Source organism: Branchiostoma floridae, chromosome 1 (genome assembly GCF_000003815.2).
Source record: "Branchiostoma floridae strain S238N-H82 chromosome 1, Bfl_VNyyK, whole genome shotgun sequence".
Classification (NCBI taxonomy): domain Eukaryota; kingdom Metazoa; phylum Chordata; class Leptocardii; order Amphioxiformes; family Branchiostomatidae; genus Branchiostoma; species Branchiostoma floridae.
The window spans coordinates 18,515,255-18,527,871 of record NC_049979.1 but is presented as its reverse complement, the minus strand read 5'-3'; the positions used below and the strand labels follow the sequence as shown (position 1 = coordinate 18,527,871).

The 12,617-nt window shown below is 39.6% G+C and overlaps 1 protein-coding gene across 1 annotated transcript in view; it reads right to left on the bottom strand.

Moving 5' to 3' along the window:
- Positions 1–12,617, bottom strand: part of LOC118426216 (G patch domain-containing protein 2-like) — a 31,468-nt gene that overhangs the window by 11,120 nt on the left and 7,731 nt on the right. Inside the window, exons 3-8 of the mRNA XM_035835485.1 lie at positions 7,227–7,297; positions 4,554–4,721; positions 4,187–4,272; positions 2,196–2,263; positions 1,854–1,893; positions 1,301–1,418 (exon numbers count right to left, since the gene is read on the bottom strand). Coding sequence (XP_035691378.1) covers positions 1,301–1,418; positions 1,854–1,893; positions 2,196–2,263; positions 4,187–4,272; positions 4,554–4,721; positions 7,227–7,297 — 551 coding nt within the window. The remainder of the gene's footprint in view (positions 1–1,300; positions 1,419–1,853; positions 1,894–2,195; positions 2,264–4,186; positions 4,273–4,553; positions 4,722–7,226; positions 7,298–12,617) is intronic.

The window sequence follows — 12,617 nt, the reverse complement described above, 5'->3', positions numbered from 1 at the left end:
TCACCACAGTCTGCCCTGCTGTGCCACACTCACATGCTGGAAACTCTGAGACCAATTCAATAAGTGACCTGCCCATAGTTAACAGGTTTGGTCAAGGTCTAGAAACTCATTTCATGTGACACAGGATTACCAGTGTGACCAGTGGTACCTGACACTGCAGTGGTACAGAAGTGGCCTCAACTGGCGAGTCATGAGTCTGTGAGAAACTTGTCAACTTGAGAGTCTGTACCATCAAGTTGGAGAATGTAAGGCTGGGAGATTAAATTGCTTCCTGGCATTTTCCATGCAAATGGAGTGGCACAGACGCACAATGCAAGGAAAATGAAAATCTGTTATCATGATTGGGGTCTGAGGCCAAAGCATTCTTGTGCTGAAGTAAATTACAGAGCCCCACAGGGATATTAGTCACATTGAGTTGCCACCTTATCGGAGTGGCTGTGAGGACCACCAGTGGGAGATGCTGGCATTGGGTTTGTGATGTTAATGAGGCAGTGACATGAAGGACTGACTCCGACCGCTCTAAACAAGATAGCTGATGAAATACTCTGCCTCAGGACAGGCCCGAGATAAACCTTATCTTGCAGAAGACAAGAACCTTATCTTAACAAACATTAACACTGCCAAGGAACCCTGTAACTTCTTTATAAATCTTTACAACAAGACTATCAGCTGAGACTTAAACAATGGTGCCTGACTGATATCAAATTGTTACAAAGTCCACTATGGGTAGCTTCACATTAAATCCATCAGCCCTCCTCCTACACTGCCAGGATACCTGCAGCAGTATTACCACTGGGAAGACAATAAGACTTCCGTGGGCGCAGAAGTTGGCCTACAGGTTGTTGTCTTTGTAAGGTAGCACCTGTGCACACTTGCAGGGTTTGTCCATGTTAATTAAAGGTACCTGACATGGGATATGGAATAGATTTTCCAGCATGTATAGTTAAGACTTTCTCTCGAATGAACATGGGTCTATCTGAGGATGCAGACTTAACTCATCATTGGATTGGCTCAGACCTGGAGGTTGGGCCAGTTTTTAGATGAAATGATTGATAAATAAATGACTAGTGACATCCTGTTCTGTATATGGTGGATGGCAGGTGTATTGTTCCCAAAGCTTGCAGAGGGATTTCTCTGGCATGAATTCAAAAATACACACAGTCATAGCTCTGAATTACGTTCCATCATAGGGTTTAAATGCCTGATGTCGAGACACAAGAATTAGTCTCCTGACTCTACTTCGTTGATCTGAAGTACTCCTCTTTCAGTTGTGCTCAGACTTGGAGCCAGCAAGTCTTACCCTGTGCCATTGGTGATGACTGGGGGATCTTTCTCCGTCGCTTGTTGTCTGCAGACCCACATTTGTGGTGTCCTGGCTGCCCATAAGAATATAACAGGTGATGATGGCTCGACAGGGACTGGTAACAAAATACAGCCTATGTTAGTGAACAAATACTGCTATATCACATCATATCAATTCATTTACATTCTTGTTATAGTACATAAAAACTGTTGACCAATGAAAGACAGAAAAATGAATGATTTGATAGCAACTACACCATCCCCATGCCTTTTCACTGCTACTCTAGTTGTTATTCAAACAAACCTGAAACTCCCATCTGAAATGTTATCTATCAACTTCATCCGAGCATCAATAGTCGCCGGCAAGTTTTCATCATACCACACCCTCTTACACTTCTAGCCCCAACTTTGTCTAATGAAGATCCGGTCATTGGGGATTATGCATGCTCATAGAGTTTGTATTTGACAGGCTTACTGAAATACATCCCTCTATTGAAGACATACCAGACTTTTATATTGCAGAAGTACAATTACAAAATCAATATACCAACCTGATCTTTTTCCTTCTTCTTCCGCGGCTGAAGCCAAATCCTGGAAAACCAAGCACAGATGATGACACTGATAGTGCCCGCATGAGAGACCTCTTGTGTCCATTAATGGTAGATATCTTCACAAGGGCAAACTAGATTACCTTACTAAAACTTAAGCCAGGCACTCTAATTTCACAGACAGCTAATGAATCATAAAAACACTAATGACAAAAATCCATCAAACCAGTATCAATACACAACTTAAATGCAAACACAGAAAAGGGGGGGGGGGATTTTCTTGTTTTCCTCTTTTAATACATAAAACATGAATGTGAATGTTTATCATATTAAGAATGTACTTACTCTTGATATGCTGAGAAGTCCCCTGACATCATGTCATTGTTGGTGCTGTACATGGGACCTCTCTTCTTCTGGGTATGGAGAATAAAACTCACTCAAACTTGTTGAAAGGACAGTTTTCATTGTCTAACCTTACACACCTTGCAGTCTGTATTCCCCTTTCCCATTGAAGTATGTGCATAAGTTGTAATGTTACCACTACACAGTGAATATGACATTTAAAACTTCTCCACCCAAGCAAACTTCCTAAAGCTCACACAGTCATCTACTACATAAATAGACCACTATGTTCCTGACCAGTTGGTGCTGAAGCTGGTACTTTTAGCTATTCTTCCCTTCCAGGCAGATACGCTTCAGTGTCCGGCTTAGCAGACTTACCAAAAGGAAGGAGTTAGTGTAGAATAGCGTTGATAAGATGGAGAAATCAATCTCGTTGCCTGTGTTTCAGAATCAATCAGGAGCGCGCCACACATCAACGTGTCCATCTCGCTGGTTCCACTGCTGGGACCACTTAGCATCATAAAAGGAACATTAACAGCTAATGATAGAATGGATGAAGGTGTGCTGTGCATCTGCATTTAGCCCGGTAGCTCAGTGATGTGAGCTTTTCCTAGGGCCACTTGAGTATATTTGTAGTCTTATCACTTAATTATGTACTTTCTTTTGTGTTATGCCTTGTGATATGTAGGTTACTTTTGTAATTTTTTATCTTGCGTCTTGTTTGTTTTTTTACAATAAGATTGTACATACATTTTCAGTCCTCATGCATGATTTGAGAAGAGATTGTAGTATTATTTCTTTGTTTATCAGCTGAGTGACCTGGATGTTGGTATCACAGGACTGTTACAACTAGCTGGACATGCTTACTCATGGGCTACAATGCTACAATACAAGTCTGAAGGTAAAGAGTGCCATGGAGAACCTAAAGACAGGGACATGTCACATTAGGTCATGGCTGTCGGAAACTTCACTCTGGCTTGGTACGTCTGGAACTAGATACCGATGTACTATGTAAGTCATTGAAAAATTGTGCTCTGCATGCACTGTTGCAAATATGATTTTGCACTTTCAATTCACATTGTATGCATTCACAGTAGGAATTCAAAGTGGTGAAGGTATAGCAGCCTAAGTTAAAGTTTATGTTTAAAATGAGTAACTTGCTGGATGTTGATAACACTTTTAAGGTCTAGGATCCTATTGAGTATTGGTGACATTTTTAAGTACTGCCATATAATCATTATAGGCCAGGTAATACATGATGGGTTTGAATCCCAGGAGGGAAAGGCCTTCCTTTTTCAAAATAGGAATGGACACCTCTTTAATACAGCCCTCTAGTAAGGGTCACATGAACTGCAGTGGATCACACGTCCAATCACAGCAGTTGGAGCCCTTTCATCTCATCCTTTGTGAGATTGTGTCCATAGATTGCCAACAACTTCAAAATGACTTTACTTCTGCACACAACATCAATAACAATAGGAAATGTGCATCATCACTTCTTCAGACTTTTCCCTTCAGATTAAACAAAAAGTATCATGATTTTGAAAATTCTCCAAGGCACTGTTCACCTTGATTCAGATTGGATTCTGAGTGTCAGAGTACACTATGGTGTTCTCTTTAATGTTCCCCAGACCTCCCACAAGTTGTACTCTATTTTTCACCCCTTTGTCTGCAGATCTCCAGGCTAAATCAGCCTGTCTTTTAACATGCTTAAGCTTTCTCTGGTGGTTTAGCAGTCTACTTGTCAAGTCAATTACGACAAAGTCATCCCCGCGCAAATTTTGAATCCTAAAAGGTGCCAAAATACTGATACTAACTCTGCTCTTTAGGGGCTTTGCTTAAAGAGGGGGTTAAAAACATTGGATCTCTCTGCGGGTTGCTGTCTTTGCAATCCTCCCACTGCAGATTTGGGGTTAGCCTTTGTTCCCGTCATCAATCATTATGGTGCCTTTAAGTTTGCCTGCCTAATCAGGCAGTGGGATAATCCTCCTCACCCTGTCTTTCAGCCTCCTGCATGCTGATTTGATGTTCCGCTTGTTGGAGTATCTCCCCAGCAGCCGACTTGTCCTGGCCTGTAAGCCTAAGGAGGCAAATTGCACCGTAAATGTGTGCAGTTACAAAGATCACAAGCCGAAGATGAGTCAACTCCCATCAGTCCATCATGTGCCGCACACATGATACACATTTGTGGGTTGATCATTAACAACTTCTTCCAAACTTTTCTAAAGTATTTGTAGACTATTCTGCTGTTGACGAAAATGAATATCCTCCATTTAATCCTTCATTTGACAAACTGGTGACATAAAAAGAAATACCATGTGTATACACCATGTATAACAAGGATCATAACTAAAATCCCACCTCTGGGCACCTCAGTCAGGAAGGGTAAGGATCCATTCAGTATCTGATCAAATTTGGGGTCGTGGTCATCACAGTCAATTTTGTCCTCCTCCCACCATTGGATGACTCCTGGGATCCCACAGGCGGGGCCGACACCCTCATGGAAGAAGTCACTCTGCTCGTCATCACCTGGGGATAACACAAGGGTTACATACATGAGCATTAGACACCCAGGCAATAACACACTTAATCTTAGCTACTGGATAAGTTTCAGGTAGCATTTGCCATCTTCTGTTAATTACTGTCACTGACAAAAGATAACAGATGTCCGACTGTCGGGAAGTCATTTTTGTATTGTGTAACATGTAGGTTGTACTGCTCTTGAGAGAGGGCGATGAAACATTACATTTTTAGAACATTCATATATCATAATGAATGACCTACATGTACTAGTAACTATATCATCAACATAATTTTATCAGAAGAAAGGTGTCTCCTTTTTTGTTTATGACGATTTTTATTGTCTATTCAACTTGATGTTCAACTTTTAAGTTCGAGGTTATGGTCATGACAAAATGGGAGCAAAGTGATCTGCTGATAGTACAATTATGTTCTCCATATTTATTGCCATGTTCCATTACCAAATTTGAGATGTCTGGCACAACAATGAGCATGTTCTATGTAAGTATCATTTATGGCAAATCAAATTTGGAACAAAAGAACAATTACTGAACTTTTATACTTATGTATGCAATGTTTCTGCAAACTTTTGTAGTAGTAAATAACAAAAATTATCATTGAAGAGTTATACTGTAACTTGTTCCTATACTCTTGATTAGACTTGAAGAATAACTTTTGAAGTACTGTAATCTTTGGACACACCTCTGCAATCTGAAAAACTTGTTGTTGAGTGTGGTAAAGTTATACTTGAACTTGAACTTCAAAGCAAAGGGTTATAGTAAAGCATTTGCCATTGTCTGATGTGACAGTGTTGTTTTCTCTCACTAGAGGTCCTCAGTGTAAGTGTCTATGATCATAGAAGGTCTCAATTTCAACAGAGAATAAACATCTCTCTTGTACAGGCCATTTTCCTCTTCAGTAATGCATATCACGGAGCTTTTTAAGCATTGTCTGATGAACATGTACATGAAGATGACTACACTTTGCACTGCTCATCCTTCAAGAGGATGAAAATAGTTAACATTTTCCCCTCCTGCTGTGGAGTGCAACAAAAAAGAGGCAACAACGTTAACATGTGGCTAGTTACAAATCACATTTAAGTGCATTAATGTCCATGTGATTTTTATAAACCTTTTCAGATCTCAGTCTATTGCAAAACGCCTTACTATATATAGAGCAAAATGCATAACAAAGTTAGCAGTATATACAATGTATCTGAATAGAATAATGATCAGTCTATATGGATTAAAACATTCAAATTTAGGAAGACATATCGCAGAGACAGTTTCTGTATCTAGCATTCTGAAAAAAGTGTTTTCCTACATGTGTGAGCAGCAGTAGCGGTACAAGTCTGGCTGTGCATCTGCCAACATGTCACCCAGGCTCATGCTGCCCCACCCCTCCACCCGTCAGGGGTTACTGATGGATGGTCCAAACTTCACAAACTAAATTGGTTTCATCCCACTAACTAGACAAAATGTCCCACTAAGTTGTGATTGATTGTTTACCTGATAGAAAAATGTGCCCATCATCCGTGGAAGATTCGCTTCCAATATTTCCAGTCGGGTTGATTGATTTTGAGAATATGGAAATTGCACATGTGAATCATCCCCTGATTACTTGTAATTGGTTTGGTACCAGAACCAACTTTTGTTGAAAAGTTTCCTTTTAGAAAAATAAAAAGCCAGGCCATAATTCTAAAAAATACATTTTATGGTAGAAACATGACTCTGCATTTTGCCTGGATTCAGAATTCTACTTTGTACCTGCAATGAAATACTTAATTCCTATAAGTTGATTTATATGGAAAGAATTTGCGCATGCATTAAAATACATCTAGCGGATATAGCACGTATATGTCATCCATGCAATGTTGTCTATTGGGACACATAATTCTTGGAGACCTTTATTGAAAACACCCTGCTAACATTGGAATTGAGAATATAATTACACATTTATTTACTGCAATGATAGACCATGAGTTACTGTTTTCCTCCAGGTAATCAAAATCAATTTGTCCTGACTACATCGTGGTATGGAGCCTCGCAATATGTACACTTTCAATACTTCTGCACCGAGGAAAATCAATCAAAGTCCACTGAGAAACGACAGAGACTTGTCCTACTCTAATTTTGTGGATCAACATATGTACAATTTGATATGCCAAATGGAATAAACCAAAGTTGGGATTAAGTTTTTATTAAACCAGAGACAGTAGTCCCCAAACAGGATGGAAGAGTCTGTTATGACACGGTAGGATGGTTCAGAAATGCCAAAGCTGAATATGATGAATATCAAACACAGAAAGCTGACATTAAGTCTCAGTGCATCTTTGAGCACTGTATACACAACTCTTAGCATCATCATCAGACCATTTCCAACAGATTTCATGCTTCAGACACAAGTAAAACCACACATCGTTACAAACCACTGGATCTATTGTGAATAATATTCATGTCTGTTTATCAGACTTTGTTTAATATTCTTAAGAAAAAAAAGGAATGAACATCTTACCTTCTCGTCCTTCATCGTTGGTGTAGAGTCCACTGTCACTTTCACTTCCGCTCAAGTCACTTTCAAACACACTGGAAGGTGGAGAAGTCAACAGTCAAATCACAGTGTTTGGATAAGAACCATTGTCCTAACTACAATCTGAAAATACAAATTAAAAACTCTTCTTCAACTAATACCCTACAAAGTTAAGTAAGACACTGCAGATCCTCTGCACCACCAAGGAACTGTTCATCTCATTACAAAGGTACTGCTGTTTTTGATTCAGAAGACCTAAAATTAATATAACTTCCTTATCATCTTCAGGAAGCAGCAAAAAGCAGGTCTTTCCCAATTTTCTACTAGAATTAGAACCTTCTACTCTTCAAAATCTTTAGAACATTAGTACAACATGCAGTAGCAAGAGATGCAATGCTACAGTAGAACATCTTGACTCTTGTCCTGGTCGACACATAGAAGTTAGTACATACATGTCATGTATATATGTATACAAGCACATCATGTATGCTATGCACTCTATGGATTACATATTAATATTTACATGAACTGGGGCTAGTATCAAGGCAAAATCTAATAACTAGTACATGTATTCATCTTTAATTAATTGCTTTTATAGTTATCTAAACCACATTTATGGCCCAGGTTCTAAAGTATTTTCAGAAACTGTGTAACTTAAGTCAACCAGTAAAGCACATATGGTCCTTTGAAAAAACTCAATATTTTGAGGCTTAACTCAATTTATAGTCCAATGTTGACACATGAATTAGACCTAAACCCTTTTTCTAAGAAGTGATGTATTGCACATTAAAGTTTATCCTATAGTGACCTAAATTTCCTTTGTATCCCTACATCCATGTTTCCTACACCTGCCATTTTGCTATTTTGTTGCCAATCAGCCCTTGCCAGCATGGATGCATTACCTGTAAGTGCATCAATGTCCATGTGATTTTTCAACCCCATTGTTCAGCACACTGTCAGTGATAAGCACAAAGAGAAAGACCACTAGAGATCACAGCTTTGTGTGGCCAAATAATGTAGAATAAAGCGGTTCACCCCGGACCTGCTACTGCCTGTACAATAGCCAGCAGTTACTTTGTACAGGGCTGCCACCATCCATCAGACAAACTTGCCGTCTTCATTACACTTTTATCAGTGTTACTGCTCCGCATCAGAGCCTGTCCTGTGTTTGTTGCTGCTTGAGTGGTGGGACTGGGAGGGCAGGTGTGCAGGACCCTGACTTTGTATCTCCACCTGGCTGTAGATACGGGGCCATGGCTGCCATGCCGCCAGTATTCGGCCCCGTTATGTCACTGCCCCGGGGCTAACAAGGGGTAGCATGGCCAAGTGACTTCTCCTGCACTTGTTGAATTCACGTCCATTTGCTGTCTATCAGGTGCAGCAGGCCGGACTGATGTTCTGGCGGGAGAGCCAGGCAGGAGGAGGAAATATAGTCTGCCAAAGTACCTGGACAGATTAGGGTCCCTTCAGACGAGGGAAAGATGAGACAAGCAGAGAAGGTGGAAATGATTCCACCTCTTTGCACCAAATCCATTAAAGCAAAACTGCAAGGATATTTTCCTTTGATAGCTCGATAAATTTGGCCCGTTGCACAGTGCCTGTGCCCTGTGATCCATTATTAGTGGGCACTGCAATATTTATGAAGGCCTCACATGCAAGGTTTAAGACTTCCACCTATTTTATTGATTTTCATAGGAAATGCTGAAGTGGTAATTATTCTGGCAACAAATTTTTCTTGACAAGCTTTAAGAGAGGTGTCTGGGTTGACGAAGGCTGAGTGAGCGGCCCAGGATTTACTCAGGTGGGCTCCAACATAACAAATTGTGGGCTTCTCTACATCATACAGGGGTCAGGCTGGGGGCAGGGGTCACAATCAATCCCCCTCCATGGGCAATTAGATTTCCAGTGCTTTTATTTGTACCCATATCCTGTTTTCATTTCCGTGTCTATCACTCAATCTGCCCTATACTCTTGTTACTTGGACAGAAATGTCCCTGCGGAGCAACAAAAGATGAATTTTGGAAACAAAAGATGGAAACTGCCAAGACTGACATGACCTGTGACAAAACACTGGGTTAGGTGGAACGTATATTGTACATACATCTACTTCCTGGAGGTTTGAAATAAGAGAAATGGCTCACAGGACACAACATGACTCACTACTTCTATGCGTTTTTCAGTAATTAAACTTTATACCTGTCACATTTTCACTGTAGCCAGAGAAAGGTACAGAAGAGGAAATGCAGAGCAGATAAATATAAAGATATGAAACCCAAACCCAAGGAAATGGGCACATGGGCAACATTTGTATGTGCCCATGTGAGTATACAAAATCGGTGCTAATGGTTAACAACTGAACACTACCTATTCTCCAAGCAGGGGTTAGGGTTTGTGGGCTCGTGTTTTTGTCTGCCTTCCTCTACACCACTACTAGTCCTCCCCCCATGGTAACCTCTGCTTGGAGTATAAAAATTACCTACAAGTACTTAATTATGTCATGATGAACTAAATCAACAAAGTAAGTTCCCAAACAGACCACACTTTGGTATTTCCAATAAACTTCAATATAGTACAGCCGTGTACAGACTAATGATGGTTAGTGTTGACAAGCAGATAAAGACAATGTTTGTTTGAAATGTGCCTTGGAAATAACATGTCCTGGCAACAGAGTATGGCAGTCTGCCAGTGCACACGATTATAAGAGACCTTGACAAACCATATCTGCTTGTTATCCTCCAAGTCCACAGAGACTTTCATAAAAGCATTTGTATTCTACTGTAGCAACAATAGTTTCAATGTCTAAAGTCTGCTCTCCTACAACTCTTAAGGCTTTCACAAAAAAAAGGAACTCAAACAGTTCCCATTTTGAAAAATAAAAACAAAGAGCATCAAAATTGAAACACCAAATCATTTTGTTGAACACCGGAATATCCCTGATGACCTTTGTACATCAACGAGAAGTAAATCTAGTAGAGACATTAACAAATTCTGTAAAGGCTTTTACTACTTTTGCTACTCTAATGCTCCACAATCAACAAGAAATACTCAGTTGCTGGTGTAAAAGGTGCATTGAGCTCAGTGTATTCATGTGAAGAGGAAACTATCCTCCGATACGTCTGTGGTTATCTGAAGCTCCACAACAACAGTGTCATATACCCCTCCCATGCATGGCTGAGGTGACCTTTCACCTACACTGCTGCATTTGTGGACCAAATCCCATTTGCTATATTCAGTCTAGCAGAGAGGTCCAACTTACAGCAGTAGATACCCCACACACCCCAAGTGATAAGCTAGGTCACAAATGTAGTTTCATGGCTATTTTCCCCTGTTTATTAGTTTGGCGCCATAGCCTCCAGAGAAGGGATACTGTCTACTGTGCAGTAATGTGACTTTACCTGAGTACTGTTGGCCTTTAAACATAAAAACCTGGCTTTAACTCCTCCTTTTTATTGGGAATGCTTAAACCACACAAGGTGTATCTGAAATATGGACAGAATACGACTGGTAGAAGAAGGCAAGAGCCTCTACAGGGAGAACAAACAGAGCAGTAACATTTCGAATGATAGCAATCTAACATACATGCGTATCAATGCTGTCAACACAGTTGTTTTACAAGACAACAATGAAAACACCCACAGGTACCTGTGTGACTTGTCCACACCTGTCCTAGGTGCTGAAAATGAAGCTGTTCTACAAGAACAGATGATGTTTAGTCTCATTAGGTTTAACACTGATTCTTCAGTTTCAGCAGATGTAATGGGACACACGTGTACATGTACAAGAGGTAAATGAATCAGTTCAATGAGATAAGGACTTTAGGCTTGTATATGTTTTAGGGGCCCCTCAGCACTGATCAAAATGCTACACAATACCATCAACTCATTATTGTGATCAAGCCTTTACAAGAGCAAATAGTAAAAGCTAAGACCTCTCATAAGCTAATGCATAACCAGAGTATCTAATATACATTGAGCCAAAGATTGAGCATATGAAGATAAAGCTGCATGTCTTTAGACATGATAGAAGACTTGAAGCATATCTCCATCAGAATCTACCAACAAGTTCTCTCTTGCTATAATGACAATCTACATGTACTGGAGAGGCATGCCACATTACAGAGTACAGACACTGGACTGAATGTAATGTGGAAGGAAGAGCATTGTCAATTGGCTTGATTACAAACATGTTTCCCTGCATGTCTGGCCCAGTGACCTTTGTGCTTACTTGATGCTTTCCATCCAAGTAGAGTAGTAATGAGCCCATACATGTACTTAATGACTTACTAAATACAAGTCAATGATTTCATTTGCTCTTCTCCTATGTTAATCTTAGCTTAAAAGGGAAAAATCCACTCATGATTAAAACATTGCATAACATATTTCAGATTAACCAGTCAGCCAAATGTCTCCCTATCCTTAAATAGAGAAAGGACTTTTCTTTTGTATCTTCTAACAGTATTGCTATATATGTATAGCCTGTAGACTTATTCCAATCACTATTTGTAGCAGTATCTGTATACAATATGTAGCCTGTGGAACCGCCCTTCGGCATAACACAATAGCTTTACTAATGAGTACACATGTACCTTCTGCTGCTATGCCTTTTAAGATCAATTTTGCATGACAAATGACACTTGATACCAGTGCATATCAATACAATGTAGTTTTAAATATAGAAGGTTATCTATTTCTCCCAATGTGGGAGGTGATGACAGGTAACAGATGGAACGTATCACTGTACAGAATAATCATGGTACCTAGATATGCCCAAAATAGATACAGACCTCAAATAATAGGATATAGGATATCTAGAGAAAGGCATTCATGCACCTGTATGTAAATCATCACATTTACCTATCTCTGTGTCATCCCAAAATAATAATTCTATACAGAAAGATAATACTTCATTTCACAATACCTGTCAGATTGGCAGCAAAGGACAAGGTTTATTATATCATATTTCATATATCTGATACCATCCTGTGACAGCAACTTTGTACAGCTACAGTAAAAGGGCCAGAAGCATAAAAATATTGTCACAAATGAACAATGGAAGATGACTGAAATATTTAGAAAGGAAAGAATTCATTGAGAATTATTACTGATGAATTTACAAATATGAACAACTCCAGAAGCTAACCACGTAAAGTATAAGAACAGCAGGAAGAGTTTTTTTCCTTTTTTTCATAGATAAGATCAGAATCGTGGAGGAAGACATTTAACTAAAAACAATACCAGCACCAGAAGAAAGCTCTGTCTATAATGACCCTGTTCCAACAACAAACTCAAAAGATATCCATTTTATGTTGATAAATAAAACAAAAAAACTAGTTTCATTGTGACTTATGAATTTCCAAAATTAGAGCAGAAGCTGTAA